Consider the following 19,480-nt stretch of genomic DNA (forward strand, 5'->3'; position numbering starts at 1 on the left):
AAACCCCTTTAAATTAAACCATAAGTAAAATAATCTCCTTGACTTCTGTTCAGAGATAGTACATAGGAGAAGAATGTTCTATTTCTTTGTACCTTTGAGACTTGGATAACCCAGTTCATTTTTCCCTATTGAATTTTCAGCTGATTTAACTTGCAGCTCTCTAGCAAAGGGTACACATACTTCACGTACTAAGTTCATTGTTTTTAAAATATCTACTTGAAATAAACTACCCTTGAAATCACATTTGCAATATTCTTCCCAATTCTTCTATTAATCATGGAGTCAAATGACTGTAGAAATAGCAACACGTCCAGGGAAATAAAAAGCAAACCTTAACATTTATTTATATTACATTCACAGAACCTTTTAAGTATGTTTTAAAACTTATTAAATATCATCATAAAATACTGAATACCAGTTTCATGCAAGAGTTTTTAAAGTATATAAATGACTCACAATAAAAATGTATCTTTAAAATACTTAAAGCATTTGTTTTCTCTGCAACAACTATAAAAATTATAGGCCAAATCTTCATGTCTCAAAACAATTAGAAAAAGTAAAATAGTTAATGTAAACGAGTGCATATTTTGGAAAAAAAGCTCTTTCAGAGAACCAAAACACATTTTAAATTATCAATGTTTACTGAATACACATTTATTGTACGATTAAGATTTATTTTAAAAAAAAAACTACTTACACCATCATTACAACTAAAATTATATTGAAACTGCTAATTTCCCCCCAACCTTAAGGGTTTTACGTCTTTTTATCTATCCCATCATCAGAAAGTTCTTAGATACTACAGTTTTTCTAGAAAATTAAACCTAGGAATGAAAATTCTAAATCTAAAAATAAAAACCTTATCTTTATAAAAGTTATACTTTTCCTTTCTCCTATGTCTAATCATTAAACAATCAGGGTTAATTAAGTTTATGATGTGCACACACAAAATATAAAAATTTATATCTTCATAGGGTCTTCTTCCCTTAAGAAGTTGAACCTTCCACATGTTAATCCAGTTAGTCTTCCAGGCCCCTTTGAGACAGAGAAAAGGTCAAGCACTAAGGTCAAGATTTAGATAGCCAAAGAGAAAAAGAAGGTTGAATTTATCTACAAGAGGAAAGAGGAATCCATGAATTCAGAGCTGAGGCCTCTTGCTGAACTACCAGCACCCACTTGAATGAATTATCTTGGAAGCAACTCCTCCAGCCCAGTCAAGCCTTCAGATGACTTCAGCCTCAGCTGCCATCTTGACTGCAACTTCTTGAGAGACCTGGAGTCAAAACCACTCAACTAAGCTACTGCCATGTTCCTAGTACACAGACTTGGGATGAGACCATAAATATTTATTGCCACCAATAATTTTTTACCCAAAAAAATTACTTTGGGAGAATATAGGAATGGAAAGATGCCATGAGATGCCATGTGCAAAAATGGAACAGCATATCAGGGACCACAAATTTAGAAGCAAAAGCAAACTGAATCCAGAGATGACTAGAAGAAATGCAAGCCATCCCACCCAAGAATCTTCAGATAGTGAGTGAAGTTTCAGTGAAAGTCACTCAGTTGTGCCCAACTCTTTGCGACCCCATGGGCTCTACAGTGCCTGGGATTTTCCAGGCCAGATACTGGAGTGGGTAGCCATTCCCTTCTCCAGGGGTTCTTCCCAACCCAGGGGTCGAACCCAGGTCTCCTGCACTGCAGGCAGATTCTTTACCATCTGAGCAACCAGGGACACCCTCAGATAGTGAAGGGGATGCTAAATTTCCTCATCTGTAGGATGAGGGGTTGAAGCACTTATATTTGAATAGTAAATTACAAACAGGTAGCATACATTGTTTAAACACACGGTTTTACAAGAAAAGAATCCAGGAAAGATATTTTTAAAAGAGGGAATAGCATGTGAACATTCTGCGAATTAGTTATCCCCATACTTCAGATGAGCCATAATGCAGCCCAGTTCATAGCCAGGTAACAGAATTGGTAGCAGTATTTGGCCCGTGGCGTCTACTTTCCTTCCTTAAAACAAACACATATGACAGCTGTATAACAAGAGTGCTCACAGCTGATGACACTACACCTTTGATTTCTGAACATACAGGCTGAACTATAAATTATAGTCAAAGATACATAAAAGCTATAGAACTCTCTGGTTCATTTGTGATTTGTTCAGAGATCTGCTCTTTCCTAAACAAATATTTTTCCAATTCAATGAAATATTACCTCAGGAGACTCAGGATGAGGCCTAAAAGCTGGGTCTCCATGGCACAGCTTGTGGGACCTTACTTAGTTCCCTGACTAGGGATTGAACCTGTACCCCCTGCAATCAACAGAAGCATGGAGTCCTAACCACTGGACCACCAGGGAATTCCCAGCAGCAGAGTTTAGGACATAGACTGGCATGAGAAAAATGAATCATAGTTTTATTGTTGATAAAACATGCCATGTGACACTAGACAAATACCCTCAGTCTATCCTTTGACAGAATAAGGAGTTAAAAAAAATAATCTTTGAAATCCCTCTATCTCCATGATTCCATTTTCTTATTTTATCTATAAAACACACAAGAAAAATGCAGATGTTTTCATATTCCCACAACTTTGTCATCAAGCAAGCAGGGCACCCAAATGATTGTATGAGTGCTTCACATTTTATTCATATGTTCTGGAGTCATGTGGACTGAGAGGAGAATTTTATGAACAAATCAGATTTGGAGGGTGGTAGGGACAAACAAAAAAGATGTAATATAATCTCTATTGCCTTTCCAAAACAGATTTTTCCTTCAAGGTTTCATTTTCATCTAGACCTTAAGCTTTAGAATTTTTGTGTGAAGGGAATTCTGCCATGGCTCTAAAAGACCTTCCTTCTGTAATTAAGTGTCAGCCACCTGCTTTCTAAATTCAATTACGGCAGGAAAAAGTGGGGTGAACTGCACGCCTATTTTATGTCTGTGTATTGCAGCCATATGCTCCTTCTCCCTGCTATTCAAAGTGACGCCTGAACTTTAAGAGAGGCAGAAAAGACAGCCTGTTGAAACAGCAGTAGGGAACACATCTGCAACTCAGATAAATTGGTAGATGACCTTCAAGTTCCAGATCTTTCTCTGTCTTTCCAAGCACAGCACAGGTTCACATAGCCACTCCCATGAGTTTGGAGTCCTTCACTGGGAGCTGCGTGATGGTAGAGAATAAATAAGGAAAGACTAACTCTTGTCAATTCAGTGACAGTATTTCCAACCCTAAGTAACCATCTGTAATCACAAGGCTATAGGCCTTTTCTTTTTTTCCTCGACATTGTCTCCTTTCCCTGGCCAAGTGCCTGGCACAAAGGAAATGCTTAGTAAATACTGGCTGAACAAACAAATGAATGTCTATAGCCCGCTTTGCTGAAGGAGAGAGAGATTTCACTGCTTATTAGAAACTATGTCCTAATTATCTTAAATTAACTCAAATATCAGAATATTTAACAAATAAAACAAAACATTTCTCTAACTTTTCTTTTTATACTGTGACTTTGGCGGCTCCTTTCTTTGCACTCTATCCATCAGTGCAAATTAATTCAGATACATGAACTCTAACCCAGTTGTTCACTGATAGTGGATATTAGCTTCTAATAGCTTAAAAAGCATCCTTTTCCGAGCCAGTCATAGCACTTTATCTGTCATTCGCTATCAAGGTATCCTAATGGCTTGGCAGTCCTCTGAACAATTTACTGCATTTCTGCCACCAGTGAGCAGATAAGCTGTTCTGTCAAGCATTATCTTCGACAATCTTAAATAGATACAGTCCAGAATCTCTTTGTCAAGTCTAGGCATATTCAAGTTTCAAAGACAAATGAAAGACAGCATAAAAAACATACAGCCTAGCCATCTTGTTAGACTTACTAATCAGGTGTTGTCAAACACTTGGTCAATATTTTTCCAACTAAACAGTATGCGGCTGTTGTTCAGTGTGTTACTGAAACGCAGACACAAAAGGGAACCAGCGTGTTCAATCACTTCATCAGTGACAAAGCTAATTTCTTCAAAGCAAATTGAGTTTCATGTATAATATATAAGGAACATGAGCATTGCCCTAAGGGTACTCAAGACACAGGAGACCTGTAGAGTATGCCAAAAAAAAAAAAACCTGGTGACAATCTGCCTGATATTTTCCTTTTGCAGGATAAACACAAATACCATAAACAGCTGGTGTGGGGTTTTGGGAAAAAAGCTGCCCTTGATTTCCATCGTCTACTGGTTGTTACTTGGGTGCTACTTCAAACACACTATCTTCATCTAAACTGTGGTGTCATCTTGAACTCTTCTCTCCTGTACATTCTAGATTCACAATTTCTGCAGGTCCTTCCCTCATAATATCTCTTGGAATTGTCCCTTCTTAGGAACACTGGATTGTCATTATTTTACCTGCTTCTTAATTTATTATCCTGATCAGATTCTCTCCTCTCCAATCCATTGTATACAATCTAGATGGTTTAGTCTTAAGGAAGGAAATGACAATAATAAATCAAAAATGGCATGGCTACCATTCAGGGATGCCAAGTGTTTTAAGTGCCTTATATAAATTATTTTATTTAATCCTTTACAACAACCTAATGATACAGGCATTATCATTATCCTTCTCTCTCTCTTTTTTTGTTTCTTTTTGGTGAGAAAACTACCAGCTTACAGAGGTTAATTAACTTACCTGTGTAATCATGTCTGTTAGTCATCAAGTTTCATGTCTCTGCGACAACTCTACCTTCCCAAAACACATCATTTAATGTCCCCAAACATATAACTGCCAACCTCCATATCTATAACATAATTTCGTATCATCAGTGCCCAGTACAAACCCACTGCCAGTTGGACATACTGCCCTCTTATGTGCCTTACTCATTTCAGCTTCCTAAGTTTTGCTCATGGCGCTGCACTAGCCAGAACGCTTTCTCCTTCTTCCCTGCCCCTGGTATCCAATCTGTGGTCCACCAGGTCATGTCCTATTTACTGACTGTTATCACAAAACAGCCTGGTCCATCCTCTTCCTGCCCCTCTCCTAGCTTCTCCAGCATAAATCATCACATCTGTAAGTCTCGTCACCTCAAATAAGGTTACCTTCTTTGCATGAAAACACTAGTCTTTCAGCTTCCTTTGCCATATAATTGCTAATAATGGTAGATACATAGGTGAGGTATTTAATTTTTAGTGGTGTGAAGTGAATATAAATAACCATTTGAAAGTGAAAGTCACTCAGTCGTGTCTGACTCTTTGGGACCCCACGGACTACACAGTCCCTGGAATTCTCCAGGCCAGAATACTGGAGTAGGCAGCCTTTCCCTTCTCCAGGGGATCTTCTCAACCCAGGGATCAAACCCATGTCTCCCTCATTGCAGGTGGATTCTTTACCAGCTGAGCCACAAGGGAAGTCCAAGAATATGGGAGTGGGTAGCATCTCCAATGAATCTTTCCAATCCAGGGATCGAACTGGGGTCTCCTGCATTGCAGGCAGATTCTTCACCAACTGAGTTATCAGAAATATCCATTTAAGAATGTGAAAAAGAGGTTCGGAATCTCTTTACACTGTAAGATTTTCAATAACATTTCATGGCTTATGTTTTGTTCATCACCTAGTCAATTTTGGCTACTTATTCAATGCGTGATTTTAATAATAGTAGTAATTTATGTACTCTCATTTCTCCTGTACTTCAGGTTTTTTCAGAGTTTATTTCATTAAAAAGAAACAGAGATATCACAGAGGAACAAGTTTCAGAGCTTCAGGGCTTCAGAGCTTCCCAATTACCCCTTCACCTTTCAAAATCCAATTAAGTAACAGTAATTCTTTGATAATAGAAGAAAAAAATTCTTTCCCTTCTTTGTCTTAACAACTCCATTTTGTGTTTTTCCTGCTCCTTAATGATTATTTGTCATTGTCTTACTTTCCTTTAATTGTTAAGGTTCTCATTGCCAACAATATCCCGTTGGTCTGAAGTGGAGCTTATCAAGACTCTGACCCTATTAACCCAGCTGTGGCACACAGCATTAAGGTACCCCATCTCTGATTTACCGTGCTTTGCATGACTGTTACTGGTCTGATTTACTGGCTTTAAGATGATCTGACCCCACTCATCCTTCACTATAAATTAAGTGGCTGGGATGACAGATGATCCTTTCAGTAGCATGTTCAACCACAGTGGAAGGAGAGAGAACAGAGTAACCACAAAGTAACCCACAGGAGGAAAGAGGCATCCTGCTGACAGGGAAGAGGGAAGTAGGCTGGGGTCGAGACGGTTACTCTGGCAACTGCCAGCAAAGTACTTTACCATTCCTGCAGACCACAACTAAGTTCTACACATCAAGCCCACAAGCTTTATTCTCTACAATTTAGCAATATAGACAAAGGAAGATGCCGGTGTGTATCGCTCTAGAGCATTACCCTATTCCTGGTAAAAGAAGCTGGACTTGAAGATTTAAATTTGGCTTCAACTTCCAGCTCTACCTTGGGGAAATCACTGAAACTCAGTCTCCTCTGCAAAATGGAGATAATAATGTTCATTCTGTTTTCTATAAAGATGGAAGAGGGACCACATCAGTGATAACAGACATAAAAATGGTTTGGAAAAAATGTTTAAGTATCAAGCAATTTAAGACATATTGTTGCTGTTCAGCCAGTTGCTCAGTCATGTGTGACTCTTTGCAATCCCATGGCCTGCACAACACTAGGCTTCCCCGTCCTTCACCATCTCCCGGAGTTTGCTCAAACTCATGTCCACTGAGTCGGCGATGTCATCCAATCATCTCATCCTCTGATGTCCCCGTCTCCTTCTGCCTTCAATCTTTGCAATACTACCACGCACTCCCCTCAAAATATACAAATGTGAGCAGTCTGAAAGATGCATAACACCCTTTTCCCCTCAAGCTATTTCCATGGAGCTTCCCCTTTCAACTTTTCATGTAGACAAAGGGACCTGGGAATTGTCCGATGTCTGCAGAATTCCATCCTAATCAATCTTGATCAACAAGCTCCTGTCCATCCATTATATACAGTTCCTTTCAACAAACCAATGTGACACTTCATTTCTATTCTTTGTAGTTCACAAACCTCATTTGCTTAAAAAGATCTCTAAATACTAGCTGGCAGGAGAAAGTAATCCCCAGGTAGACATTTCAAGGAATAAACATAATATCTAACACTTCAAGCTGAAACCTGATTCAGATACTTTTCTTATAATCACCACGTAAACACTATGTGAAAAAACAGGACTGACTACACATCTTAATTAGAGAGTAAGCTTTCATTTTACAGAGATTAAACTCAGATTATTCTCTCTGAATAGCCAGCTTCCCTAAGTGAGACTAAACAGAATTCAATGAAAAAAAAAAAAAATACAATTCCTTACACAAGTTTCAGGCAAACACCTGCTGAATAAATAGTGAAGACGACCTTTAGTTGATGAGTAGAAATTTTCCGTAACAGGTAAGCAAATCCTCCACATTTTGATCCTGTACTTATGTTTAGCATCAAACTACTTCTGTTAAACCAAATTATGACATTGAAAGGTCTAGCAAGAAATGCCGAATATAATGTTCCGAACCTCCCGTGAAAACAAAGGCATCCACATCTTAATTGGCTCTGTTACTGTAGCTACCTTAGACTTGCTGAGTCTTGGGAGTTCTGTGAATAAACACAATCAATATCAAGTCTGTTGCATAAGTGCTTGGTTCATTAATATGACAAATATAACAACAGTACCTTATGCATAAGAGTAAGTCCGGCTGTCCTTAAATTTCTATTGTGTGTAAATGTTCTGATACCGTGAAATCTTACCCAATTTTGAGTTTCGTCCAATAGATGCTACAGTGGGATTCTGCTGGCAAGTAAGCAGAAAGTGGGTCAGCGACTAGACTCTGTAGATGTTTAAACAAGACTCCCTGGAACCCAACAGTATCACTTGTGATCAAGAAAATTCACAAAGGAGGGGAGACATGCAAATTCTGGCCACACATTTTGCTCCCTACGGAAAAAAAAAAACCTTCAGAGTTTTTTGGATGGTCTTGTGAGTCACTCCCCCGTTCCCTGAAGATGCAAACTAAAACTTCCATAGAAAGAAGGCAGACTCTTTAAATCAGCCTTTAAATCCTCTCCTCCACAGCAGCTCTACACGAAAATGAGGAGCCAAGATCCTGGCCGATCCTTGGCATCAGCTTGGGAAGGCAAAGATTTCTTTGAGAACTCCAAACTCTTGTGGGTCCTCTATTTTGAGCGCCTGGCAGATTTTTCGCCAGCCAGATTTTTCGCTCTACATGTTCGGAATGTACGCAAGTCGGGTTCTGTCAGTGACCCGGACGCACAGGAGGCATCTGGGCACATCCATGTAGCACCTTACAATCATTCTGGAGTCCAACCCGCAGGCCCTCTTTCTAATCAAGTGACCTTTCCGAGGGGCATCCTCTCACCGTGTCCTGGGGGACCGGTCAGGGTCTGAGCAAGGAGGGTCTGTGACAGCCCTGCGCTAAACACTGAACTGTTTGTTCTCTGCAAAGTAACACATTTCGGTGACCAGTGCAGCCCCCACTCGCTCCTCGGCTGCTGACCACTGACCGGCATCGGGGACATTGCAATCAAAGCTTTCAAAGGAGCAGATCTGAGTCTCCGGGAACTTCTCTACCACCGCTGTGAGACTGAGAGGGGAGGGAGAGAAGAAAGAAAAGCCCACACAAAAGCAGCCAGCCCTGCGAGCTCCGGCAGCACAAAGGCCCGTTCGCTGGTGCGGAGCCGTGAGGCTGGGCTGGAGCGAGGAGTGAGGCTAGTCCTCGGAGGCCTGCGCGCCGCGCCCCACGCTCTCGGAGCTGCCCCCGCGCACCCCGAGCCGGGGCACCGCGTTTCTGGCAGCGGCGCGGGGCGCACGCTCGGCGCGCCCGGGGCTGCCGAGCTCCCCCGACCGCACAGCTCCCGGGCCGGCCCCGTGCCGCCAGGGACTCCGGTTCCGTCTCTGCCGGCCGCCCCGTCTGCAGCCGCGGCCGCTCGAGTGGCGGAAGCCGAGCCCGTCCTCACCTGTGAACCTTCAGCAGAGCAGCGCGCAGGAGAGAGCGGCGGCGCCCGCGCTCGGCATCCCCGCGGCGGCCCCTGCAGCGGCGGCGGCTCCCTCCGCCGTCTGGGACGCCAGGGGGCGGGCGCTTCGCTTTGTTGCTTATTCATGAGGCCGCGACTAAGCCTGGGGATTGGGCGGCAAGAAGATGCGCCCGCCCCGGCTCGGCGGGCACGGACAACCCGGGCCGTCGCCCCACGCCCCTCCGCGCCCACTTCCCCGCCTCCGCTCGGGCGCGGGGGGCCGAGCCGCGGGGGCGGGTCTTACCCGCGTCCGGGCTCACGAGACCCCTTTGAGACACCCGGCCCTTCGGCCTCTCTTCGCTCTCTGCGCTTCGGCGACAGTTCTTCCTAATTCCCTACAGAGAAGAGACCAGGGCACTGTTTTCTCTAAAAGAGCCCGAATTTCTCTGGTCCTTGGGGCGAGGGGCGCAAGTCCGAGGCCGCAGGTTGTTCCTGGTGGAAACTACGGTTTTAGTCTCTTAGCCGTGCCCATGAGTAGGAACCAGTACAGTAGCCCCACACAAAGTGTTCCTTTCTCAGTCAGGTAAGTAGTAATAAGTACGGTTTATTGAGCCCGTGCTTCTGCCAGGAGCAATGCTAGGAGCTTCACTATTTGTAGTTGTTTAGTCGGTAAGTCGTGTCTGACTCTTTGTGACACCATGGACTGTAGACCGCCAGGTTCCTCTGTCCATGGAATTCTCCAGGAAAGAATTCTCCTGGAGTGGGTTGCCATTTCCTTCTCCAGGGGATCTTCCCGACCCAGGGAACCAACCTGCGTCTCCTTCATTGGCAGGCAGATTCTTTACCGCTGAGTCGTAAGGGAACCTCAGTAACCCGAAAAGATAGATATCGGTAAACCCCACTTAACAAGGAGGGAGTTGAGGCTTAAGGCTGTGAACTTACCCAAGGTTTTATGGCTAACGTGGGCCCCGGGAATTCATGACTTATTTTCTTGAGTTCCTGAAGGATTCAATTGATTTCCTTTACCTAATATTCCTAATATTGGATAGAAGGAGGTGTCAGGAATCCAAAAGCCGTTCTAGAAGAACCCTCACAGCACTTTATGTTTGCAATCCACATGAATCATGTCTTCTACTTATTAACTCTCTGCTTTATAATAGCTTAGTTCGTTTTGTAGTTATTTGTAAACATTCTGAAGTCAGAGCAAGGTCTTGCACCTTTGACCTCCATAATGAACACTGCACAACTCTGCACTATCTTTCCTATTCCACCTCTTTTTAAAATATTTTGTTTGTATTTCCAGGAAAGTAGTCAAAGAGTTCTTGAACGTGATTGACTTGGATCTGTAAGATCTGTTTCTGATATGTATTCAGTGTAATACAATATAATATATTGGACTGTGTGACCAGGCCTTCTACCTGGATTCAAGACCCACCAGGTGGGTAAGCTACACATGCAGCCTGACCAGGAAGTGTTGTAACATTTTGTTTTTATGTCAGATGTCTGAAATTCAGACCACATCTCATAAAAATAATGTTATACGGTGAGATTCTCAGCTGGACCACAAAATTGATTCTATTTACCCAAATGCAGTTAAATAATAGTACTAATTAAAAAAAAAAAATCAGGTGGACCAAAGGATCAAGGAGAATAGGAGAAGCAAGCAGGAGAAAGGGATTCCAGCTCCCCATGCAGGGAGAGTCAGCCCTACACACAAACTTGAAATATTCAGTTTCTCTGACATCTTCCTGGCTCGCTTTCTGCATCCCTCTCAAGCATCCTAGTGTTTTTCTAAAACACCTGTGATTTTCTCGAGTCCCAGCTACAGAACTCCGCTTCCCAGGCTGCCTTATTCTCAAAGTTTTCCATTCTCCAAAATTATCCTTCTCCCATAGTAGAATTCCTATTCTCCTTTTCCTTGATACAAATTATTTCAGCTTACTTTACAGGGATCTTATTGGAACCCATTTATACACCTCCTTTAGCCTCCTCTCAATGGTTCGTATTGCTTTAAACAACTCTGATGAATGCAGTTTATCTCAACAGCTACTGTGGGTACATGGCAGTGATAATAAGATCCTTTCTTCCACTCCAGCACACACACAAACTATAAATCAGGGAAACTTACATTCTAATCGGTAAATCCGCATACAATGAATGTTGTTAGTCTTTTACTAGTAAAGCAAGACATTGTATGTGTGCATTAAAAGTGTTTGGCAATACCCAAAACACCAATCAAGGTAACAAGAAAGGAAGCTCAGGAAGACAATTTTGGGGTTGCCAGACTTAGTAAATTAAAATAGAGAATCTCCAATCTATATTTGGAACATCTTATGCTAAAATGATTTGTTTATCCAAAATTCAAATTTAACTATTTTATCTGATCATCTTTGCTGTATTAGGTCATCACCTGGTTCTGACTGATAAAAACCTGTGTCAGAGAGGATCTGGTCACATGAAGAACTGGATAACCAACCCCAGGAGCCAGAGTGGACGATATTCATGTAAATACCACCCAGAAGTGAGTCTTTGCAATAGGATCTGAGCATTGTGGTGTCCTTGGTAAGGTTATCAGTAAATTGAGTAGAAATGCTCCGCAGTACAGCACCTAATTTTCTTTACCAAGTACCAAGTACTCTATCTGGCAGCTTGATCCCTCCTGTATGTTGCCCATAAGGCACTGCTGAAATGAGTGTATGTGAGCTGGATTGTGTCTGTCTGTAACCAAGGTAACATCATCAAAGGAAGTATCACTTAAGGGCTCACATTAAGGGCTCTTGAAAACCAGCTGCAAGACTTCCCCAGACTCTGCACCGCTGTTTGATGAGGATGTTTTTTTGTTTGTTTATTTTTGTTTTGTTTTCATTTGAAATTATACCAGCGACAACCATGTGAGGCAGCAGAACAAAATGAAATGAAAGAGGCACATGAAAAAATATTCTTCTTGGAAGGCTGTGTTTCCCCGGAATCTCCTCAAAACATTTCCCTCAACTTTCTGCAAGTTATTATTTTTCAGTGATTTTCCCTCCCTTTATTTTTGACCCCTTTAAAACTCCTTCCTTGGATTTTGTTGTTCTTATAAGTCTCCCAAGGCAGCCAACAAAGAGATCCACCCACAGAAGAAGGACAGGAGCTGCTAGAGTCTCAGTTATTTATATATTGGATATTTTCCTTCTCACTGTAGAAGCCTGTCTTTTCTTCCTGGCCTTCCTAAGTATTTATGAACACGAGTTTTGCAGCATCTTGCAATGTTCTTCTCCCCAGGTCCTCCTTGACTCAAATTCTCTGTCAAGGGCTTTCTGTTTGCTTTTAATTTCTTAAGTTGAAATTCCTAGTAATAGACTTCCATATGCTAAGTATAATCAACTCATTCTGGGTATTCAATATTTGATGGTTGTGGTGATGATGTACTAAATAATGGTAATGACATTAGAATAACGGAATGACGTTAGAATAAGCTGTTGAAATTCTGATACATGTTTTCATTGCATTCAAAACCTTCAAACACTTGACAGTATCTATTTCAGTACTAATGAGCTTAGATTTCTACCTTGTACTAAATTATGTGTTTAATATGAAGTTTATTGGGAAGACAAGTCAGTAGAATAAATCCAATAAAATTATTTTCTTTAAGCAAAGTTTTAGAGTGGCAATTTTTTTTAAGTATAGTTGATTTACAATGTTGTGTTAGTTCTGGTATACAGCAAAGTGATTCAGTTTTACATATATATATATATATATATATATATATATATATATATATATATTCATACAGAGAAGGCAATGGCACCCCACTCCAGTACTCTTGCCTGGAAAATCCCATGGACAGAGGAACCTGGTAGGCTGCAGTCCATGGGGTAGCTAAGGGTCAGACACAACTGAGGGATTTCACTTTCACTTTTCACTTTCCTGCATTGGAGAAGGAAATGGCAACCCACTCCAGTGTTCTTGCCTGGAGAATGCCAGGGATGGCAGAGCCTGGTGGGCTGCCGTCTATGGGGTCGCACAGAGTCGGACACGACCGAAGCAACTTAGCAGCAGCAGCATATATTCATATTCTTTTCCATTATTGTTTATTGAAAGATATTCAATGTGTTATACAGTAAGACTTTGTTGTCTATTTTATATATAGTAGTTAGTATCTGCTAATCTCAAGTTCCTACTTTATCCCTCTCCCACCCCCTTTTCCCCTTTGGTAACCATAAGTTTGTTTTCTATGTCTCTAAGTCTGTTTCTGTAACAGCAAATCTTTGTACACTGAAGTTGCTTTAACTGTCAACACAAAGTCCGTAATATTTATTGTTTAACTCTTTATTGTTTAACTCTTATTATGCAAACACACAGATGAATCCTCTTGTTTCTTTGCTTTCCCCTAAGAAACCTATTATAATTGTTGAAGCAGAGTATTATATGCTTTATAGTCCCTTCTTTTTAAAATCTGTTATTTTCTATTTTCCTTCATTAAGTGTTAGATTTCTTTAGGCCTTGAACTTTCCGATTCTGTTCTAACAAATGGAATTTTGACTGTTGCCTTGAAAAAGCAAGATAAGAGAGGAAAGAGCTACTGATGTAGGTACAAAAGCAAAATGTTCACCAGTACAGCTCTTTAAAAAGAAACTTTTTAGATAAAGTCATGGGTGAAAACATTTATAAGAAATAAATCTTCCTTTTTTCGGCCATAAATAATGTCCTTGTAAGACTGTCAGCAAAAAAAATAAAAAATAAGAGATTTGAACATCAAAGATCTAATGTCTTCTGTGGAATATACCCTTTAATCCTGAGTTGGTCCTCATGAATAACTCTATTCAAAAATGACATCTATAACTCTAGAAAAGATAAGAATTGCCTTTTACAATGTAGAAGAGTTTAACTCCATCCTTTTTTTTTTACATGCCTAATGATAGCTAAATCAATAACTTTAATAGATTCATTATATTAAGTAATGAGCATGAGATATTTATTATTGACATGGGTGTGCATGTATGTGTGCTGGGTGCTTAGTCGCTCAGTCGTGTCCTACTCTTTGCCACCCCATGGACTGTAGTCCACCAGGCTGCTCTGTCCATGGAGATTCTGCAGGCAAGAATACTGGAGTGGGTTGCCATGCCCTCCTCCAGGGGGTCTTCCCAACCCAGAATTGAACACAAGTCTCCCACACTGCAGGCGGAGTTTTTACTATCTGAGCCACTAGGGAAGCCATATAGGTGTACACACCTACTGCCTATGTTGCAAAGAAAAATTTACTCCTTTCTGCCTCTATCAAGGATAGAATTTTTAAAAATGGCTTTACCAGGAATGGCAAAACTCGGGCCCAAGGAACAACTCTTGACAAAGAAAGTTCTTAGAGATGGAAGTAGATTAGCTAAAGAGGTTATATATTCTCTTTTGTTCTAGGTTTCTAAAAAAGGATAAATTTTATTTTGGCTGGGATGTGGATTTTCTCGTTAAACACCATTAGCTCACTCAACAAGGAAATTACAGGGATAGGTTTAAGTGTGGGATAACTACCAGATATATTGACTATGGCTCACTATATTGTTGTTCATTATCTGGTTTCCAACAAATGTTATCTCACATTTTAAAAATGCGACTTGGGCATTAACATCAAACTCAGGATACATTATATCAGTCTGTAGCACCCTGACAGCAAAAGCAGAGAACAGGATATGATGAAGGGGTTATCAATACCATTACAATGAAGACATTCTTGAGACTCTTAATCAGAATAGTACCAACAATTTGAACATTTTGAACATTGATTTACTAAGGTTTAAATATGGCATGGATGTAAGTGCAAAAAGAAAAAAGATTTTCCTTCAGTATTGCACTCAACCTCCTGATAAATTCTTTGTCCGTATACATTTTAGTTAATTCTTCTGGCTACACTGTCTAAGAAACAGCATAATTGAGTCCAGGTTTCACAGTCATTGAGCAATGAGAAGCACATCATTTAATGTAGGCTATACATTTATCTTGGCATGGAGTTTAGCTCTATGGTTAATCAATCAGCATGTGTTTTTGTTTTGTGAAAAGAATGTGGTTCTTGTAAAGATATCTAAGTCAAACTTAACTTTCCTCACAGATGTTCGTTTTAGCTGATAGGAAAAGGTTATACACACAAAAACATTATGAATAATACATAATGTAAAATTTCCTCATATGTTTCTTCAATAATCTAAAAGTGGCACTGATTTTTATTATCTTTTTTCATGATACCACTACAAAGAGGAACTAGCTGATAAAACCTACGTGGAAGCCTATGCAGGAAGGCCACGCCCTGATATAGTAAGTACATGTGCTACATAAAACCATCTTCCCCCTCCCCGCTAAAATTGTAAGTTCTGAATTAAGACAGTTTGTTTTATATAGTCTCACATCTCCCGCAACACCTATGGCAGTACCTTGCCTTAAGACAGCAGCTGTTCAAAAAGTATTTGTTGACTATTTAATTATGGCCATAAGCCTATTGCCAAAATAAGCACTGTAATGCTAATCATTTTACAGCTATGAAGCACAAACTAAAACTGCTAACCGAAAAGGAAGTTTGACCAGCTTCAGAATGAAATATATTAATCCCAAGCAAATTAGGAAGATATATCCCAATGGAGGGCTTCCCAGGTAGCGCTAGTGGTAAAGAATCAGCCTGCCAGTGTAGAGGTTGTAAGAGCTGCAGGTTTGATCCCTGGGTCGGGAAGATCTGCTAGAGAAGGAAATGGCAGCCCACTCCAGTATTCTGGCCTGGAGAATTCCATGGACAGAGGAGCCTGGCGAGCTACAGTCCATGGGGTCACAAAGAGTCACACAAATGACTAAGTGACTGGGCACACACACCACATTTCAAGGGACGTGGCTTTGAGACTCAGGATTTAATTTTTTTTTTTTTAATCTTATAAGAAGGAATTATTCCTTGCTTGTATATGTCCTATCTGAAACCAGGGGACTAGGCCAATTGATATATCAAGTCACCTTCCTGCACAAGTCTGCAATCCTTTTCATTGGTAAAGTTCACATTCATTTAAAGAGAAACAGCATATGAAAACAAGATACAGCCTGAGAATAAGATTTGAAAAAAAAAAGAAAAACCGCTTCAAGCTGAATTCAGAACTCATATTCTATCCAGGACCAAATCCCTTGAAATAGCCAGAGCAATAGGTTTTGTTTTTATTTGTTCTTTGTCATGACCTACAATATAAAATGGACGTAAAAGATGCATTTTACAGAACCAGTTCAAAGCAATTCCTCCGTAACTGGTGTATAAAAATAGCCAAAGGGAAAAAAATTTCCTTCAGATCAGAGTGATTGAAAATATACTTCACACAGAAAAAATTATTTACTTTTGGACTGGTCTAAATCTAAAGTGTGAGGCATCACCACAAAAGAAGAAATAAATTGGTCCCCAAAAGATTCCTAGTAAGGATACGTAGGATGATCACTTGATGTTCTTCCTTTTCTCTTTTTGCTTTTAGGAGCTTTCTGTAAGGGGTTTACAGGCCTAGTGACATATCTCGTTTTCCTTCCATTTCTCTCTTTATAAAAGGCATTTTAAGGCACTTACCATTGCCAACTAATGTTCATTTTACGACACTGTTCTCAGCAGTCATCTTCCATGGACGAGCACTTTTCGCTAAGATCATATTCTGCTTAGCTCATCAAAAATATAAGACTTCTTTTTCTTTCTGTCAGACTTCATTTTTCCTGTAAAGTCTACTTCTGTGGTCTTTTTTTTTTATCACACCTCTGCTTGATTCCTAGATTCCATACTGCTGCTTTTGTAATTTATTGTCTTCTCCAGTGTGTATATTGTTCCTAGTTTTGAAGAGGCAAGTCTGGGCACTTTGGCCCAATCCATTTTGATCTCATAGTCTTTTTTTTTCTCATTTTCTCATGATCAAATAATTATTTTCAAAGCAATAATATGGAAATTAATATTCTGTCCCATAATTCTGTGCAACTAGGACTATAGAAATGTCACTGTCCCTGCCCCACATCTTCAAATGAACATTCTCAGGTCACAACAGCAAGTCTTCCCAAAGGGTAACTTATGGAAAAACAAGCTATTTCCTTGGCTTATATTTCCCCCTTTTTGTAGGATGCACCAACCATCTATCCAAGAATATACTGGGGAGCAGAGAGGCATCCACCAAGAAGCCCACAGTGGTTGACAGCCATAAGATTAGAGACAGGCACAAAGGTACAGGTCAACATACTGGCAAAAAATCCACGACAGCTTGGGAGTAACTCTTCATTTCATTCATGGTGGAAACACAAAACATCCTAGGATGCCCTCTTCCTGAGAGATAGTTGCTATGGAGTCACCAAGTCCACAGTACTTGGATTCTCTGCCAGTGAGCTATACCCTAGGTCTCAGAGTGATCACATGGAAGCGATGTGTGATGACAGTAGCAGCAGAAGCAGCCATCCCCCTTTCAGACTATCTCCCCGATAACTTGGTCAAAGGAAGATCACACTTCTTTCTGTACATCTCCAGATCCTAATTCCCTAGCCTTGTCACATTCTTGGTAATGCTGTGAAACTTTACCATGGACCACAGTTCCGAGGACCTCTGAACACAGTCTTGGAGTTAAGCCTGTGAACAACCCATGCTTTCCATGGAAGATTGCAATACACTGAGCATAATTAGTTAGACTAGGAAGCTGACAGAGTTGCCACCCCAAAATATTTCGTCCTGTTGTTGGAGAAAGTGGCTCATACCCTCCCTGGAGGAGCACCGTCATGTACATCAGCGGCTGGGACGGTAAGACCAGGCCCAGGAGCACCTGACTGGCTGGGCCAGCCATGAGGGCGCCCGTGGCCAGATGGACAGACAGAGCCACCAGAAAACCAAACCTGTCCCGAATCATGTGCCAGGGCTGTCAGCTTCACTGCCCCGCCTCCCAGCCAGTTAGAGTCTTGAATTCCAGTATGCCGCCATGTTTGAGGCAGCCTGAGGACGAGAGCCAGATTCTGTGTGGTGCAACGCCCTATTCACTCATGAGCAGTTGACAGACCCACTACTTTGCCCAAGACACAATCTCAGCAGTTGACGTCACCTCCTCTACCTGGGAGGAGGAAATGTGGGAGACAAGAAGGCATCATAGGCAAATGATTTTTTTAAAAAGATATAGGATAAATAAAAACACTAGAATATAGAAACATTCTCCTCATCACAAACAAAGAAACAAAGGCAAAGAGGACTACCTCCACCCTTTTGCTCCTTCTGCATTCCTTCCTCCAAGCCCAGGAGCTGGACTTCTGACCACAGAAATGGAAGAAGGAGGCACTTGAGTTAGGGGATCGAGCAGGAACTCTGAGGTTGCTGCTTTCCTTCTTGTCACCTTCTTCAGGAGCAACCTTGAGGGCAGACACTGAGGAGGTGCAGCTTAGGTCTGGGGTGATATGCCTGAGACCTGCCCTTTCTACAGGAAAGCTCAGTGGGGTTGGCCAACCGGGGGATTTTCCTTTAAAACACACCGGGACAGTCACACCGGTTGTTAAAATAAAGCATTTATCAGTTGGTGAAAAGCCATGATCCCAAGCTGTTACTCGAAGCCCTCCCCTTTGCTTCAACTCCTCCACCAACTCCCCATCATCCCAGACTAATGTGGGGGAGCAGGTAATGCCTGGCACAGACAGGGGTCACTTCTGATCAGTTAGTATCAGGCTCACACCATTTGAATTATTTTTAATAGCTTCTCTGGTTAAAGCAGAACAGTGCCATCTTTAGAAAGGGAATATGAGAAAGATCTTCTCCCTCCAAAAGCACATTTTCAGACTAAATAGTCCACAGTGACATCTTTGTTTCAAAGTGAATCTTCCTACTTTGGGTTCTGCCTGTGCCTTGTAGAAGGGAGTAGAACTTACTGCATAATTTTTTTAACTTAATTTTTAATTGAAGGATAATTGCTTTACAGAATTTTGTTGTTTTCTGTCAAACATCAACATGAATCAGCCATAGGTATACATATGTCCCCTCCCTCTTAAACCTCCCTCCCATTGTCCTCCCCATCCCACCCCTCTAGGTGGATACAGAACCCCTATTTGGGTTCCCTGAGTCATACAGCAAATTCCCACTGGCTATCCATTTTACATATGGTAATGTCCACAATATTCTCTCCATACATCTCACCATCTCTTCCCTTCTCCCCCGTGTCCGTAAGTCTGTTCTCTATATCTATTTCTCCATTGCTGCCCTGCAAATAAATTCATTGGTACCATCTTTCTAGATTCCGTATATATGCGTTAGTATATGATATTTATCTTTCTCTTTTCTGACTTATTTCACTCTGTATAATAGGCTCTAGGTTCATCCACCTCATTAGAACTGACTCAAATGTGTCCCTTTTTATGACTGAGTAGTATTCTATTGTGTATATGTACCACCGCTGCTTTATCCATTCGTCTCTCAATGGACATCTAGGTTGCTTCCATGTTCTAGTTATTGTAAATAGTGCTGT

General features: G+C 41.0%; 1 protein-coding gene and 1 pseudogene across 1 annotated transcript in view; both read right to left on the reverse strand.

Annotated features, from left to right (window-relative positions):
* ARMH4 (armadillo like helical domain containing 4) overlaps window positions 1-9,173 on the reverse strand; it is a 144,337-nt gene extending 135,164 nt beyond the window's left edge. The window contains exon 1 of the mRNA XM_052647006.1: window positions 9,030-9,173. Within this exon, the coding sequence (XP_052502966.1) occupies window positions 9,030-9,173 (144 nt within the window). The remainder of the gene's footprint in view (window positions 1-9,029) is intronic.
* A 7,843-nt stretch (window positions 9,174-17,016) lies between these two features.
* LOC128054591 (mitochondrial carrier homolog 2-like) lies at window positions 17,017-17,824 on the reverse strand (annotated as a pseudogene).
* Window positions 17,825-19,480: the final 1,656 nt, after the last annotated feature.

The sequence above is a fragment of the Budorcas taxicolor genome, chromosome 10, assembly GCF_023091745.1.
Source record: "Budorcas taxicolor isolate Tak-1 chromosome 10, Takin1.1, whole genome shotgun sequence".
In the NCBI taxonomy this organism is placed as follows: domain Eukaryota; kingdom Metazoa; phylum Chordata; class Mammalia; order Artiodactyla; family Bovidae; genus Budorcas; species Budorcas taxicolor.